We start from the raw sequence: 16643 nt of genomic DNA, 5'->3' as shown, positions 1-16643 counted from the left end.
ACTGTAGACAAATATGAATTTATTTATTTCATAAAGGGAAGAATGCATATGAATGTGAATGCATCACGTACATATGACAGATCTGAGTAGACCTGTCAGGCACTAACTTGGCATCAACATAACCAATCTGATTACTACAGGATATTTGCAGAAAAAATGTAAATGGGGTTACACATATCAATGGAAGAACATGAATTGTCTGCACATGTCCTTTACTTTTTTTTATGGTATTACACTAAAAACATGATTGATTGATGAAAACCGAGCATTGTTCAGACTCAGGTTATGATTGATGTTTTAATGCTGCTGAGACAAACCAAAAACAGGATCCGCTTTAATGCCTGTTAATCCTCACATGTTTATGTATCTGTGATGGACTGGTGACCGGTCCAGGGTGACCCCACCTCTCGATAGGCACCAGCACCTCTCCTAACCCCACTAGGGACAATAAATGTGTATGATAATGGATGGGTGGATGTATAGTTCTTTCATCCATTTTTAATGTATAAAGCGATGATTAGATTAATCAATCTGCTCCATCATTTAAAGAGCTGCTGATCTGGGTCTGGCTGAACAAAGCAGTACTCCTCCACTGGGCAGTTTGTTCCTGCAGTCCAGCAGCTGTTAGTGCAAGTATAAACCACCACAGTCCCAAATTCCAGTTCGTCCTCTGGGCTGCTGTCTGTCCTCTGCAGCAGACTGACCAGAGCAGGCATCAGCTGCAGCTCAAAGGTCCTGGGTTCTCCACAGGAGCCGCATGCTGGAACCGCCTGACTCACTTTGGATGGCGGCTTGGAGATGAAGAGTGGTTTACTGTGGCGACAGTAGCGCAGGATCTGCTGCGGACACAACGAAACGGCCTTCATGAACCTGAAGAAAGCAGCATCTCCGTGTCTGGCTCCAGCCTTTTCATACTTCTCTCCTCCACCACCACCTCCTTCCTCTCCCTCCCACACTGCTGTGCCCTCTCTCCTCTCATACTCCCTCAGAAGTTCCTGAGCGTGCTCCAGCTGATCGTCGTCCGCACACAGTTCTGACTCCTCCACCACACTGATGAAAAATGGACGGAAGACGGGCATGTCTTCAAATTCTACCAGACTGAGTTGTTGAAGACCAGAGCTGACATCCATGGGGCAGACTGTAGGACTTACTGATGAAACACCAGAGTGAAAGTTAGAGTCTGCAACACCTGACAGGTTTCCAGATTCCAAATGTCCCTCTGAGCCGAGATGGAGAAATACAAGAGTAGCGTAACTCCCCACCACCACTACCCCCGGATTGAAAGATGGCAACATGCTGATGATTTTGAAATTTTGAAACACCTACCTCCTGTTTCCAGATCTTCAGACTGTTGCTGATGATCATCACCTCCTCTGCATCCAGAATCATCTTCCTCCCTCTCCATTCCCCAGTCATCAGCTAACTCACACCAATCTGTGGCCGACGGAACAACTACCTGTGGCGTGGAGGACTGGTTGAGAGCCTCCGGACACTGGCAGCGGAGGACCGTCCAGCTACCGGACGTCCCGCTGCAGCCAGGCTGGCAGCAGGCGAACAGGTGAAGGTTTCTATGGTAGGGAGAGTCCTGGAGGGGGCAGTACACTTGCACCACATGGGCTAGCGGGGCGCTACAAAGACGACAGCAGGGTGACTGCCCGGTGACAGCCGACGACCAGTCCGGTTTGCCCCCGACTTTGTTTGTCAGAAATGTGGAGGCGTATTTCCTGGGATCCAGCTCTCCGTCACAGAGACCGATAAGAAGTGTCTGCTCGGCCATCGCTCACGTGTAGGAACCTTTCTCGAACGGAGAAAGGTTCCTACCGGACTTGAAAAAAAAACGCTACCGGTTCCGTTAGAGCATTTCCACAATAAAATATAAAGCAGATCTGCCCGTTTACCAAAACTGACATAATTAAAAATAAAAGCAGAAATCTTTTTTTCCCCTTTCCCTTATACGTGCGCTTTCAACACAAAATATATATATGTTGTTTTTTCTTTTCCTTATACGTGCATTTTCATCAAGAAATGTATATTTTTTATTTGTCTTTATGGGTCTATTAGGACTTGAATCTAAGACTTGATCTTTTAGTCCCTGGTCCTGATGCTGCTATCTCAACAGGAGAAGAGTTTGCATTCTCCACAAGTCTTATAGAAGAAGTAGCGTCTTTATACAAACACTGAAGGATCAACACTACCCCAAGAAGCAGATTCTGCTTTGTCTTTTCTGTAGATTAAGACTTAGACTTAGACTGAAATTTCGTTGCATAGGGCTCAGGACAATGTTTTGAGGTTCCAATTAACTAACAGCTGTTTGTCTATTTGTACTCCTTCACCACTTCCAGTTCTTATCCCATGATGCAAAACGGTGGAGGACTTTTTGTCAATTCCTTTTCCTGTTGATTAGCATGCTAAAGTTCATGAGTACAATTTCTCATTCTTCTTTATTTTCATAAATATTTGTTAAAATATGGCCCAAATGCCCTGATGTCATTTGAAGTTTGAAATTATATAGCAGGGAGGTAGATCTACTGGCATTTATGTAGACAGAAAAAAGTCCCTTTTTAATTTTAATGTTTTATGATTGAATCTTAGTACCTTAGTATTTAAAAGCTAAAATTAAGTGTATAAAACCACACAACAGATTGCCATTAATGTAATAATTAATGACAATCTGTTGTTTGACACTTAAAAGGTATAGCTATCAATCACCCTTTTCTCACCTCCAAGCCATAGAAAATACCTCGGATAGGCTACTCACAGATCAGAGCTCACATGACCTCTATTTTCTCTCCTGCTTTGTGACAGTTTTGTCTGTGAAAGTTTTAATAAACAAACTTTATTTAATAAGCCAAAATGGGAAGCCTGTTTCGAAAAGAAAAATAAACATCTCATGATTGAGTAGCTTGTAGAAGCACTTTGAGCAGCAGTGACTTTCATAAAATGACAAGCATTTTATGAAAGAATTTTGGAGCATTTTCCAAAACTGCTTTAGTTCACTGAGGTTCTTGGCATTACCTTCTGTACAGCTCCCACCAATTCCTTTGAACCATTTTGATTTTGTGAAACATATATTTTTTTATTTTTCAATCACTGTTGAAAACTTTCTGCTGTGTTGACTTTGTCTTGTTGCAAATAATTTTCATCTACTGTACATGCCCGCTAATAAATAATTAGATATTTAGAGATATTTAGGCTGGGTCATTCTATATCAATCCAATTGACTTATTATCTTTCTCTTGTTCATTTTGAGAACAGAAAATATAACCGTGGATCTTTTACTAGGGTTTTTGAATGTCTGAAAGTTTTTAAATGACTAAAATCAGCAAAAGAGCATTCTACCAGATTTGCAAATGGTCATATATTTTGCCCTAGACTGTCAAACAAAGTACTTACATTTTAATTTATTTCAGGACAACATGCATTTTTAATTCTTTTATTTCTTAAAGTACACTATTCCAACACTTGGTTAACATTAAATCATAAGGTGTTTTAATCTGCAAATGTTATCAAGGAAATTCTACCAAGACATCTCAGACATTTCCAGGAGAAGTTTTCAGTAACAGTTTAAAGAAGCTCTAGAAGAGATGTTTCATTTCGTTACTGTAATATTTTTTTTAACAAGGCCATAAATCTCACCACAATTGAAACAGTTTTCTTGAATCACTGATGTTTGTTTGCCAAGGAAAGAGAACACCTGCTTAGATAGAGGCACAGACTAATCAATCATTTTCTACTTCTAATGAAAAGTGTCCCGAGAACCTATTATCTAAATTTGGTCTGTTTTTACTGCACTTTAATAATTTCCTCTAATTGCTATAGTCAACTCAATATGAACTTCATGCACTCAGACTGGACCTTCCCTAAGTTCAATTGATATATATGTAAAAATGCACAGAACAGTTCAAGTAATAAATAGCAGCAGTGAGGTTGTTCTAGCAACCTGCAAAACAAAACACACTTCATCTGGGCTTCATTTGTCTGGATGTGAAGCAGGCCAGATGGAGCCCAGTGGGAAATTCACACTCAGATGTGTGAATTTGACATCAGAATTTCTTCCGTGTGAATATCAGTAAAATATTAAAAAGTAACTTTAACATTTTTAAAAATCTACAAAAAAATGTCTCAATCAGAGGTACTGGTGGGTCAGAGCATATCTGAGACCCACATATCTGAGTCAAGGTTGTGACTCTTGACCCCCACGTTGAAGTCGTCTGCTCTATTGAATATCAATGTGTAAAATTCTGTTTCAAAGGACAATGTTCGGGATTATTACTGTATTTGGGTTTGAAGCTTCGAAAGCTGACAACCTCAAAGAAAATAGTTCCAAGTTGGAAATACCAACGATTTACTATATAGTGATTTTAAAAAAAGCACAAGCAACCCAATCAAAGCACTTGATTATTCAAATTCAAATGGTTACATACTGAGGAAATAGACATTGGTACAACATTTGCTTAAAAGAATTTGTACAAAAACTACTTGATATTTTTTTTATTCAGCATCTTCTTCAGCATCCAGTGGTTCTCTATTTGGCGGTAGAGATGGTTTAATGCGTTGCCAACGATTTGGTGGCCAAATGATGTGGGAGGCCCTGCCATGCAGGAGCCCCAGTGACACCTAAAGAGGAAGGGATATAAAAAAATGTTTTAATCAGTTTTAATATTCAAAGATCAGAATTCATACTCAGGTACAATATTTTGTTATGTCTTTTTCCCCCCAGAACTCAGAAAGTTGGGGGGATGATGACAAACAATATGTTAAAATAATAATGGAAGAATTAATCCAAATATTGATCACATTTTTAAAAATATGTTTTGTATCATAAAATGTAATCTGTTTCACAATCATTATTCTAAAATATAAAGCAAATAAAATATAAGCTAAAATAATTTATTGAAATGTTATTTGCCATGCTCATCTTTCTGATTGGCTGCCAGTCAAATTTATCAAGCTGCTTTGCTGAAATTGCCCTGCAGTATGGATTAAATTTAATTTCAACCAAGATTTCAACCAAAAGTTTAGAATGCGCCTCTGAACCAGACGCGCTCCACAGCATCCAGCCCATAACTCAACATGCAGTCAGGTCCTGGTCAGAAAGATGCATTTAGATCAGTGTCCATGATTTGAGATTCAGAAAGGAATTTGGGGGGAAGACATCTCTAATCCACAACGGCTCATCCTCTCTGACGGCAGTTACCAGCGCCATGTCTTCTGCCAGGGTCTGAGCACCAAAGTTTATTTGTCAATAGCTACTTTCTCTTTTTCCAGGTTGAAATAATAAACTTCTGACAATAAGTGAGAGTTTTCTTCCTCTCCAGTAAAAAATATGGTCAGGAATCAGGACTGATTTTCTTGAAAGTTTGGATAACATGGAAAGGGCAGACTAAGAAGATGTTACCTTTGAAGTATAACTTTTGTTCATTACTGATAGTGTTAGTTCTCCCTACAGCTTCCACTGTATGGATATCATAACTGTTATTGTTTATACCGGTCCAAAGCAGTTGCTGTCCAGACTGTGTCCACGATGATCCCCCTCTATCCACAAATGACCGTCAGGGACCCGTACATATCGGTTCTTGTAGCTTAGAGTCCTGTAGAAATTATCAGAGAAAAGTTATTTAATACATTAATGCAAAAAAAAAAAAAAAAAAACAGCTTTAGAAAGTGATAGCATATTGAGCTTGTTCTGGTTTCGTCAAGTCTTTTCTCTTCTTTCCTTTTTTACCAAACCGCTGAAGGTAGGCACCAGCACCCTCACAACCCAACAAGGATAAGCATGGCAGATTGATCTTTTCTAAACAGGTGGTGTTGTGCTCCCTTTATTTTGTGTGTTAGTTCCTAGTTAAATAGTACAGCCACCATGAGCATCCGGTAAAGAATGAGGAGAGTTTTCCGGTCTTGGTTCTTTAATCGAGCTGAGAGTGGCTCTACAAAAACACAAAAGACAACAAAATGAAAGCCATTATTTCTGCTCACTACAAACGGTTCTTATTTGTCCACCAGATGGCAGATGTCCACCAGATGGAATAGCAAAAGACCACAAACAAAGCACAACATCACAATCTTAACTCTTTACATTGCAATACATATATTAAATTGCACAGGTACACAAATGCTGCTCGAATACTGATAAGACTTACTGTCATTCATTTACACGCTTTCAGTCTCTTGTACAACAGCTCTGAACAATCTCCAACTTCTTCAACTTTCTGCTTGTCTAACACTGAACATGTGCTCTCATTAGCAGCTTGAGATTACTCAGAACCAATCACAGCAAACATTACTCAGAACCAATCACAGCAAACATTACTCAGAACCAATCACAGCAAACATTATTCAGGCGGCTTCCTGAGCTCTTAAAGTGCTACACACACAGTTATATTAATTAGTCCATTTTCAACAGCCGCCCCCAAATTTGTCTGACAAATTTGAATAACAGAAAATTCAAGTTATGTCTTCTCCTTCTTATCATCAGTCTCTGGAATAGCTGGAAGACGCACAAGTTGTGCCACTGGTCTGATGTACGTCTTGTCTTTAATTTGTATTTCAGCTGTTCGAACAGTTCCATCTGATCCTGGTAGAAGTTTTACAACCTTTCCAACAGGCCATAGTGCTTTGGGTAGTTGTTTGTCAACTATCATTACCACTGCTCCAAGTTGAAGGTTTTCTGTCTTCACTGACCATTTCTGACGTGACTGCAAGGTAGACAAGTAACTTCTTATAAAATGATGCCAAAACTGTTTTGCAATCATCTGACTGCGCTTCCAGTGTTTCCTGTTTAACAGATCTGATTCAGGATAGATTACCTGTGGTAATGAAGCATCTTGCCGCTCCATTAGAAGGTAATTTGGCATTACAGGATCCAAGTCTGCGATATCTGACGACACATAACCAAGTGGCTTGGTACCCCCTCGACCTCAATGAGCACAGTTCTGAGAACTTCTTCAGTGACAGTCTGAGCTCCAAGGGATACTCTTGCTGACTTGATTGATCGTACTTCACGCTCCCAAACTCCCCCGAAATGAGGCACACCAGGTAGGTTGAAACTGAACCTTATCTGTTGTTTGGAGAGGTGGTCTTGAATTGAAGGACACATCTTCTGAAAGGCTTCATGTAGTTCTCGTTCACCTCCTTTGAAATTTGTCCCACAATCAGAGAGTAATTCTGATGGTTTTCCTCGCCTTGATACAAAACGCCTGAGAGCCATGAGGACGTCAATGTGAACTGCTCGTGTTGTGAGACACTTAAAAAGTATTCCCCATCTCTTTTCATTTCTCCTGCCAATCTTCACAAGGAATGGTCCAAAGCAATCAACTCCACATGAGTAAAAGGGTGGTTTTAATAGGCGCAACCTTGCTGCTGGGAGATCAGCCATCTGAGGGAGCACTGGTGTTGCACGCCATTTTTGACAGAGTGGACATTCTTGTTGAAGTCGTTTAACAGCTTCCCTTCCTTTAATAACCCAGTAGTGTCTGCGTAGTTCAGAAAACACTCTTTCCTGCCCTGGGTGATGGAGCTTATCATCAAACTGTTTAATGATAAGTTTAGTGACAGGATGGGTGCCACCTAACAAAATGGGATGCTTTTCTTCTGTGTCCAGGTATTCACTATGTTGGAGACGTCCACCAACTCTAATCAGTTTACTCTCTGTGTTATACTCTGGAGCCAGTTTAACAAGTCTACTTGAGGGTGGCCCGTATTTTCCTGCTTGCAGCAGCTGATGCTGTAAAATTGACAACTCTGCATCCTTGTAGTCATCCACTGAGAGGTGATGTTGGGAAGAAGCCGTCCCGTGAGCAGATATTGCGGTGCGTTCAATTAGTTCTTGAAAGGAACATGCGTTATCCGCATCAGATATAGAATTCGAAATCTGCATTGTGGCTCCACAGAAGGCTGCGACCTTCAATTCACACTCATCCACATCCCTTAATTCAGGACGATTAGGCCAGCGGTCTGGTGAAAGCAAGAGGAAAGCTGGACCCTGACTCCACTTATTCGAGTTGATAAGGGACTCCAGAGATTTTCCTCGAGTGATGTCATCAGCCGGGTTATTAAGTGTATCTACACATCGCCAGGTCAGAGAACAGGTGAGTTCTTGGATCTCAGCCACTCTGGTTCCGACGAAAACTTTAAATCTGCACGAGTCTGACTTTATCCATTTCAGTACAGTTGTGGAGTCACACCAAAGTACGACTTGTTGTACTGGTAAGGTTAACTCAGTGACTAGTAGTTTTGCCAGTTGCGCACCAGTCAGAGCAGCGCACAGTTCCAGTCTTGGAATGCTCTGCTGCCGCTTGGGGGCTACTCTGGATCTCGCCATCACAAAAGCTGATTCCACATTTCTGTCTGCTTTCTCAGTACGAAGGTATGTGACGGCGCCATAAGCTTGTTCAGATGCATCACAGAATATGTGGAGAGTCTTGTTGCAGTCCTGCATATCTGTTTCAGGGCTATTGTAGCACCATGGGATGGTTATTCAGGGAAGGTGTTCCAGCTCTCCTTCCCATTTGTATCATGCCTTAAGGAGGTCTTCAGGCAAATGAGGGTCATCCCACTCTCTATGCTTGTCCCATAAGTGTCAAACAATAATCTTCGCTCTTGTGGTAAAAGGTGTAATGAAACCAAGTGGATCATACTGTTTTGCCATAACTTTGTAAATGTAGCGCATTGTTGGTCTTTTCTCTGGCACTGCACGATATCTGTAACCCAGCTCTACTTTCTCACAATCCCAGCACAGGCCAAGTGCCATTTCTTGCTGTTCTAGATTGTCCTGGGCCAACCATTGCTCATTGCTGCCACTTCTGGCTTCATCTGGAAGATGAAGTATAACTTCAGGGACATTACTTGTTCAAACCCTCCTGAGAGAAGAAGTGACTGAAGCCTGTCAACTAACTCCTTTGCCTTTAACGTAGAACTCAGACTGTACAAGCAGTTGTCAACGTAGAAGTTGTTCTCCACAACCCTTCTTACTTCTTCATCAGGTGTTGTATTCTCCTTTGTGTGTCTCTGCAATGCATAGACAGCATACTCTCTACAGACAGTGCCTAATGGAAGTACCGGTACTTGCCATTCAAACACATCAGGAGGTTGCATTATTTTTTACATCCCGCCATATAAATCTTAAAAGAGGTTTGTCCTCAGACCTGATGGAACATTCCTTTTATGTCACTTGAAATGGCAATGCTGTGCTGTCTGAAGCGCAAAAGCTCTCCCAGAAGTGTAGGGCCGAGGGTTGGTCCTTTCAACAAATAGTCATTCAGACTTGGTATTTAAATGAGCAGTTAAACACAACTCTGTGCTTTCCATTATGTTCCACCATGTGTTGTGGTATATACCACGCTTCCTTTGTTTGTGCAACCTCATCTGGCTTTAACTTGGTAATGTAGCCTGAATCTTCCAACTTGGCTATTTTTTTATTGTAGATGTCTGCTCGGTTAACATCATTCAGGAATTTCCTTTCTGTGCTTCTCAACAGTGGCAAAACAGCTTCTTTAGCAGCATGCAATGTAGGCATATTAATGTTGTGAAGAAGCGGGGTTGCATACCTGTTAATGCTGTTGACAGTCACTTTTGCAGTTTTCTCCTCTAGGAGCATAACTGCTTGATGATCTTGTTGTGATCGCATAATCACCTTTTCATTTCTGAAGGCCAGCACAGCCAATTGCCAGAGTTGTTGCACATTCTTCATCAGGTCAGAGTCTGTGGATCGTGTGGATGTGAAAAAGCACTGAACCTGTGTGGGAAACTGCTCTTTTAACAAGCTTGTTAAGCAAGTCTCCTCTTTTGCTGGTCTTGCATTTACCTCATGAAGGGCTTCTAAGTGTCTGCCATTGCTTGTACTGCATCTAACTTTCAGCCTACACTGAGCAGCTTGATGATTCCTTCCACATTTCCAGCATTTTCTGTTACTCCGAATCCACACTTCTCTCTGCTCCTTAGTGAGGTTACTGAAGTTTGTGCATTGATTCAGGAGATGTTAATTGTTATTGCAATATGGGCAGAATAACTTAGATTTCTGACTGGCTGGAGATGACTGTGGAAATAGAACATGTCTGTGGAGGGATGGCAGCTGTGGTCCTAGGTCCTGTGCTGAGTAAAACAGTAGAGGACTTTGGGTGTGCTTGTTTCTCTTGTCGCTCCCCCTGTCTGTATGGTCTCTCTCTGGAACCTGACATTACTATTTCACTTTCCTGCACCTGGACTTCAAATTCCAACCAGTCTGAGAAATCATACAATGTGGGTACTTGTATGTGCTGAGAAAGAGCATAGCGATGAAAGTTTGTCCTTAAAGCATGTGGTAATTTTGATGTGAGTCGAGTGACATGGGAACCACAACTCATATCAATTCGTCCATTTTGTCCCAGTTGATCCAGCATTCCAACAAGGGCTCGCACTTTTAGAGCAAATCTGCGAAAAGATGAAGTATCACTGTCTCTGATATTGGCACCATCCATTAACTCTGCAATTCTTTTTAAAGCAAGCTGATGAGGCTGTCTGTACTGTGCTGTGAGTGCCAGTGTCACTATAGGGGGACACTGAGTTGCTGTAGGAATCTGCAATGAGTAATGCATCCTCTAGCTTGAGGTGGTCAACCAGTATTTGATACTTGAACCGTTCTGTGGCTTCACTTGGTAGAAGATTGTCCAGAGCTATTTTAAGTCTGGAGAATTCTCTGGGATTGTCATGTATGAAAGGGGGAATTGTAGGCTTCGGCCCCCTGTAGATCTTCTCCTGATGTCCTGGTCTGGGTGCAAAATCTTGTGGTTGCTGATTTTGAAGCTGAGGATGAAGAACGTTACCTGCAGCATGGGGGTACTGCACTGCATGATAGTGAGATGGCTGTGAATATTCTGTGGAAGACGGGTACTGCCGTGGCCGAACATCACCATATGTGAGAGAAGGTTCTCCTTCCCTTACATCCATCCTTTGCACATCATTACATACATCCTGCACGTCATCGCTCATCACTGAAGCCGACTTGAAATAGGAGTAATGAGAGGGAGACAAGCGTTGTCTTACGGCGGGGGGGTGGGTCCTGAACAGGTAAAACTTGCTCCTTCTGTATTTGCTTGACCAACACTTATCTTTAAACTTTCCAATTGGGAAATAGCTTCTGACTCTGATCCAGATGTACATGGAGAACCCTGAAGTTCTACATCTTCAACTGACTTAGCTGCAATAGATTGTTGCCTCTCCTGCTCGACTTTGGGTGCAAGGGGCTGGGTTATCTGCAGCTTACTTACTGCTTCTGTGAGCCGTAACATGTTCTCCTGCATCTGACGGTTTTCTTGTCGAATTTCCCTAATTGCTGTCAAGACCATCTCATCTCTTGTTTGTTCAGTGAAGGCTGGTATCTTATTTCCACCTTCAAAGCTTTGTATGGGAGGGGTGTCATCCTGGCAGATCCCTCATGACGTTGCTGATGGCCACTTATGTAAGGGTGAGTGTTGATGAGTGTCCTTGCTGTATACTCTCCCTGTCCAACAGCTTCGTAACGTCCACCATAAGAAGGTGCTCTACTCTGCTGACCAACATACTCCACATAAAATTTGTTTAGGTAAGGTGGCCAACATATTTGCCATCTGGGTCTAACCTGTTCGTCCCACTCCATCACATTCTGAGGAAAAGTCCAAGACATGCTCTCTTCGTGGCAACTGTACTCTGGCTCAAAGGACCATTAAATGTTGTGCTCCCTTTATTTTGTGTGTTAGTTCCTTAAATAGTACAGCCACCACGAGCATCCGGTAAAGAATGAGGAGAGTTTTCCGGTCTTGGTTTTTTAATTGAGCTGAGAGTGGTCTACAAAAACACAAGACAACAAAATGAAAGCCATTATTTCTGCTTGCTACAAACGCTTATTTGTAATTTGTCCACCAGATGGCGCAAAAGACCACAAACAAACCACAAAGCACAACATCACAATCTTAACTCTTTACATTGCAATACATATATTAAACTGAACAGGTACACAAATGCTGCTCGAATCCTGATAAGACTTACTGTCATTCATTTACACACAGTCTCTTCAGAGCTGTAAAACAGCTCTGAACGATCTCCAACTTCTTCAACTTTCTGCTTGTCTAACACTGAACATGTGCTCTCATTAAAAGCTTGAGATTACTCAGAACCAATCACAGCAAACATTACTCAGGCAGCTTCCTGAGCTCTTAAGGTGTTACACACACAGTTATATTAATTAATCCATTTTCAACAGGTGGTGTTAGTTTTAAAACACATCCAAGTATTTTTTGCCAACAAGAACAAAAAACAACCTAGTAAACTAGAAAATGTTGAAAATCTAGAAATATTTATAATTGTTTGTATACTATATAATAACTTTGTAATTGATCAACTTTAAGAATAAATTTATAAGAGAAAACTCAGACTTTCTTTCTTAAAGAGTTAAATAGCAAGAAATACTTGACTTTAACCACTGTTGTTACGCAATAATCAGCCCCGCCCTCAACCTCACAACATCCAGGGACTGACTACTGACCAGCTCTCCGTCCAACGGGTCCAAAAAATCTCTAAGCCTTCGAGTATTACCCAGAGGCAAGTCTAGTAGAGATGATCTATCTAAGCTGGTGTCGAAGGAGACTCAACTAGCCTTTAACTACCTACGATCCAAGAGTTATGGCCTTTTCCAGTTAAGAAGCAATCAGCTGAGTAGCCCTCACAGCTGCATAACCTCAATAACCACTCCTGTTCATGGTAGCTCCCCCTCTAAGTACAACGTGCGCTTGTTACAGACTAGTCGATTTTTAGTGGCTCAGCATGAGCCCCTAGGTCATTATTTTCTCAACACTAAAGGAATTTCTGAAGCCACCACGTCTCTAGAATCATGCACATAGATTTTACATTAACTAGAAAAACCATAAAATGACAAATGATTCAATTAATTTCAATGTCCACAATCCTCATTATAATTTTGATGCATCTTTATTAAGCAAGCGTTTAGCAGAGGTAAATGACAGACAGATTAATTATCAATGATTACAAAATAAAAGTAAAAATCAATTTGAATACAATCACCTTAATAATTCCCTAACTTCTTTCCCTACTCTGTGTCACTTGATTTACTAAAAGAGGCTTTGGGAGGCAGTTCAACTCATACCCGGGTGGAAAATGATCTCAGCAACGGAAGGTTCCAATGTCCTTGGTCAGAGTCTTTGTCTGTATATGGCAAAATCCTCTTGGAAATAGAAGCAAAGCAGAACTGGCTGTTGTCCTTCGAACACATCAGATCTTCATCACTCAGTGACCTTTGTCTTTTTTCCAAGTCTGTTGCTGCAACTTTGAGATCCTTGGGTTGAGGCAGAGTAAGGCAGTCGAATCAGGAACCAGGGCCAAGGGTCGAGGGGTCTTGTCCCTTGTGCCGGTGCGAAGTCTCAACATCCCCATGGCTCCAGGGTGCGGTCCTCTTGTTGACTCGTCTTCAGCACCACGGACTAAGAACCTCTTTTCTTCTTCTTCTTGGTATTTATTGGCGGTTGGCAACAAACTTACAGTAGCATTACCGCCACTTAGCAGTATGGAGTGTGGTTCGAGATGGTCTATAAACTTTCACTTTCTACCTTTTCCCTCCATTAACTCCTGATTAAACATACCCCCACACATACACACCTGCTTATATTATCCAACTTGCTTATATCTTTATATACCCCTCTTTGATATTCTTTACACATTCACACTCAACTTGCTCTACTCATATCCAATGAAATAGCTTTGTTTTTTTAAGATACCGAATAATTATTTGAATATGTCTACTCCCGAAATCTCTCCTCAAAAATTCTATTAAATTAAACCTTTCTTTAATACCTACACACTCTCTCAGCATGCATCTTCTCTCTTCTTCATACTTACAACACTCTAAAATAACATGCTCTATTGTTTCAGACTTCTCACAATAATCACACTTTCCAGTTTTATGCTTTTGTATTTTAAAAAGTGAATAATTAAGCCCTGTATGACCGAACCTTAACCTTGTTATTATTCTTTCCTCCTTCCTATTCCTTCTTCCCATTCTTTTCTTTCCTACAGCCACCTGAATTTTATAAAACCACCTTCCTGTTAACCCTTTATCCCACCTTCTCTGCCATATTTTCATCAGCTCTTCTTTGACTTTACTTTTCCCTTCCGATTTACTCATCTTAACTGTAAAACTAATAGGATTATTTATTGCCTTCTTTGCCATTATATCAGCCTTCTCGTTTCCTACTATCCCTATATGTGCTGGAACCCATACAAATGTAACTACTAATCCCAAATGTTGCATTCTAAATAGATTATGATATATTTCTAATAAAATGTCCATCCTACTGTCCGTATTATTATCTTTTATGCTAAGCAAAGCTGAGCTTGAATCGGAGCAAATTATTGCTTGCAAAGGCTTTACTTCCTCAATCCATTGTAAAGCCAAAAGTATTGCTAACATTTCTCCTGTATAAATTGATAGCCCGTCTGTGATTCTCTTCCCAATATACACTTTGAAATCTGGAATTGTACATGCTATTCCTATTTTTCCGTCGATTTTTGAAGCATCTGTATAAATTTGGACATGTCTATAGTAATTATTTAAATGTGATTGCACTGCATACCTTTCTACAACATTTGACTTATCTTGTTTTTTTACCAATATTGATAAATCAACTATAGCTTCTGGTAAAATCCACGGTGGTATAACTGATATTGGATCTGTTTGACTAATTTCCAGAGTGTCCACTTTAAGTTCCTTTACTTCCTTTTCAATTTTCCATCCATAACTCTTCATCTCTTTCTTTTCCTTTTCCCAAGATGATTTTAAAATTTCCCGAGTTGGATGTCCACATTTATTGCCCATCAAATTTAGCCAATAATTAATTCCTAATGTAGTTCTCCTTAGATCTAGTGGCATTTCTCCCATTTCTACTTCTAATGTTGCTGTTGGTGTTGTTTTGAATGCTCCGGTACATACTCTTAGTGCTTGATGTTGAATCCTGTCTAATCTATCTAAGTGAGTTTTAGCTGCTGAACCGTACACTAAGCACCCATAATCAAGATCAGATCTAATTATCCCCGTATAAATCTGCTTTAAGGTTTTTCTCCCTGCTCCCCAATCACTACCCGCCAAACATCTTAATATATTCAATTTTCTCTTACATTTATCAACAATCTTTTGGATGTGAATATTCCACTTTAATTTCTCATCAAACCACAAACCTAAGAATTTTATACTCTTTACCTGTTCAATTTTCTGATTATATAATTTTAATTCTATAACCTTATTTGTTTTTTTGTTTTTTTTGGAAAATAAAATTACCTTCGTTTTGTCCACTGAGAATTTAAACCCCCATTTCAATGCCCACAACTCTATATCTATAATAACCTTTTGTATTTTTTTAACTATAAACTCTATATTCTTCCCTCTTTTCCAAATAGCTCCATCATCTGCAAAGAGTGAACAGCCCATGTCCTTTCCAATATTTTCAAATATGTCATTTATCATAACAGGAAACAATAATGGACTAATAATACTTCCCTGTGGAGTACCATTTTCCACTACATATTTATCTGAAACAACCTCACCTATTCTTACTTGTAATTTTCTGTTTGTTAAAAAGTCTTTAATCCATTCATATATCTTTCCTTTGATCCCCAATTTGTATAATTTAATTAATAAACCCTCTATCCACATCATATCATATGCTTTTTCAATATCGAAAAACACAGCCACTACACTTTCCTTGTTTACTTGAGCTCTTCTGATTTCATGCTCAAGACATAATGTTGCATCATTAGTGCTCCTCCCTTTCCGAAAACCACTTTGATAATTAGAAATAAATCCCTTTTTATTTAAATAATACCCTAACCTATTATTAATCATTTTTTCCATTATTTTGCATAAGTTTGAAGTTAATGCTATTGGCCTGTAACTATCTGTTTTTGAATGATCTTTTCCTGGTTTAGCTATTGGTACAATTATAGATTCCTTCCATAACTCTGGTAATTTCCCCGCCTCCCAGATTTTATTAAATAATTTCAATATTATCATTTTTGACTTATCACTTAGTTGATTTATCATTCTATACCAAATTTTATCTTTACCTGGCGCTGTATTTTTAGTCTTTTTAAGCACTCCGTTTAATTCCACTTTGGTAAACTCCACATTCAAAAAATTATTTGTATCTTCCTCATTCTCCATTAAATTTTTATACTTAAGAACAGTATTTTCTCTTCCCTTTCTTCCCTCTTCGCTAATGTTATTTGTACTATGTATCTTACTAAAAACTCTTGCCAATACCTCAGCTTTTTCCTCATCCCTAATTATATCTACATCCTCAATTTTTAATACAGGATAATCAAACTCTTTTTTAATTCCATTCATTTTTTTAATTACTTTCCAAATCTTCTCAATTTTTGTATCTCTTCCTATTGTACTACAAAAATTTCTCCAATAATCTCTCTTAGCTTTTTTAATAATCTTCCTTACTACTGCTTGCTTCCTTTTATAATCAATTAAGTTCAAATATATTGGGTTACGTTATAATACCTTTAAGGCTTTATTTCTTAATTTAATAGCTTCCTTACACTCACTTGTCCACCATGGCACCTTTTTCTTATCATTAATACTCCCTGACTTTTTAATAGAATTCTCTGCAGCTTCC

At 39.7% G+C, this 16643-nt stretch overlaps 3 protein-coding genes across 5 annotated transcripts in view; all 3 read right to left on the bottom strand.

The window, feature by feature from the left end:
- Nucleotides 1–4: 4 nt before the first annotated feature.
- pdcd2l (programmed cell death 2 like) lies at nucleotides 5–1819 on the bottom strand. The gene is made up of 2 exons (XM_005814687.2): nucleotides 1327–1819; nucleotides 5–1150 (listed from the first exon to the last, which is right to left on the bottom strand). The coding sequence occupies exons 1-2, from the start codon at nucleotides 1775–1777 to the stop codon at nucleotides 540–542; spliced, it is 1062 nt and encodes a 353-aa protein (XP_005814744.2). The 5' UTR covers nucleotides 1778–1819; the 3' UTR covers nucleotides 5–539.
- A 2561-nt stretch (nucleotides 1820–4380) lies between these two features.
- immp2l (inner mitochondrial membrane peptidase subunit 2) overlaps nucleotides 4381–16643 on the bottom strand; it is a 34167-nt gene continuing 21904 nt past the window's right edge. For all 3 annotated transcript variants that reach the window (XM_023348986.1, XM_023348978.1, XM_023348973.1), the window contains exons 5-6: nucleotides 5489–5591; nucleotides 4381–4617 (exon numbers count right to left, since the gene is read on the bottom strand). In XM_023348986.1, coding sequence (XP_023204754.1) covers nucleotides 4492–4617; nucleotides 5489–5591 — 229 coding nt within the window. In that variant the 3' untranslated portion in view covers nucleotides 4381–4491. The remainder of the gene's footprint in view (nucleotides 4618–5488; nucleotides 5592–16643) is intronic.
- On the bottom strand, nucleotides 5603–13506 carry LOC111611638. Its single transcript, XM_023348965.1, has 2 exons — nucleotides 6141–13506; nucleotides 5603–5927 (listed from the first exon to the last, which is right to left on the bottom strand). Exon 1 carries the CDS (start codon nucleotides 8435–8437, stop codon nucleotides 6854–6856), a length of 1584 nt encoding a protein of 527 aa, XP_023204733.1. The 5' UTR covers nucleotides 8438–13506; the 3' UTR covers nucleotides 5603–5927; nucleotides 6141–6853.

The sequence above is a fragment of the Xiphophorus maculatus genome, chromosome 2, assembly GCF_002775205.1.
Source record: "Xiphophorus maculatus strain JP 163 A chromosome 2, X_maculatus-5.0-male, whole genome shotgun sequence".
Classification (NCBI taxonomy): domain Eukaryota; kingdom Metazoa; phylum Chordata; class Actinopteri; order Cyprinodontiformes; family Poeciliidae; genus Xiphophorus; species Xiphophorus maculatus.
The sequence above is the reverse complement of the archived record's forward strand: the minus strand, read 5'-3'. Positions and strand labels throughout refer to the sequence as shown.

Excerpts from the sequence above, each read along its gene's own strand:
- LOC111611638 (XM_023348965.1), bottom strand. The coding sequence starts at position 8,437 with ATGCAGGACTGCAACAAGACTCTCCACATATTCTGTGATGCATCTGAA.
- pdcd2l (XM_005814687.2), bottom strand. The coding sequence starts at position 1,777 with ATGGCCGAGCAGACACTTCTTATCGGTCTCTGTGACGGAGAGCTGGAT. Across the intron at positions 1,151-1,326 it reads TGAAGATCTGGAAACAGGAG|TAAGTCCTACAGTCTGCCCC; the intron begins GTAGGTGTTTCA and ends GTGTTTCATCAG.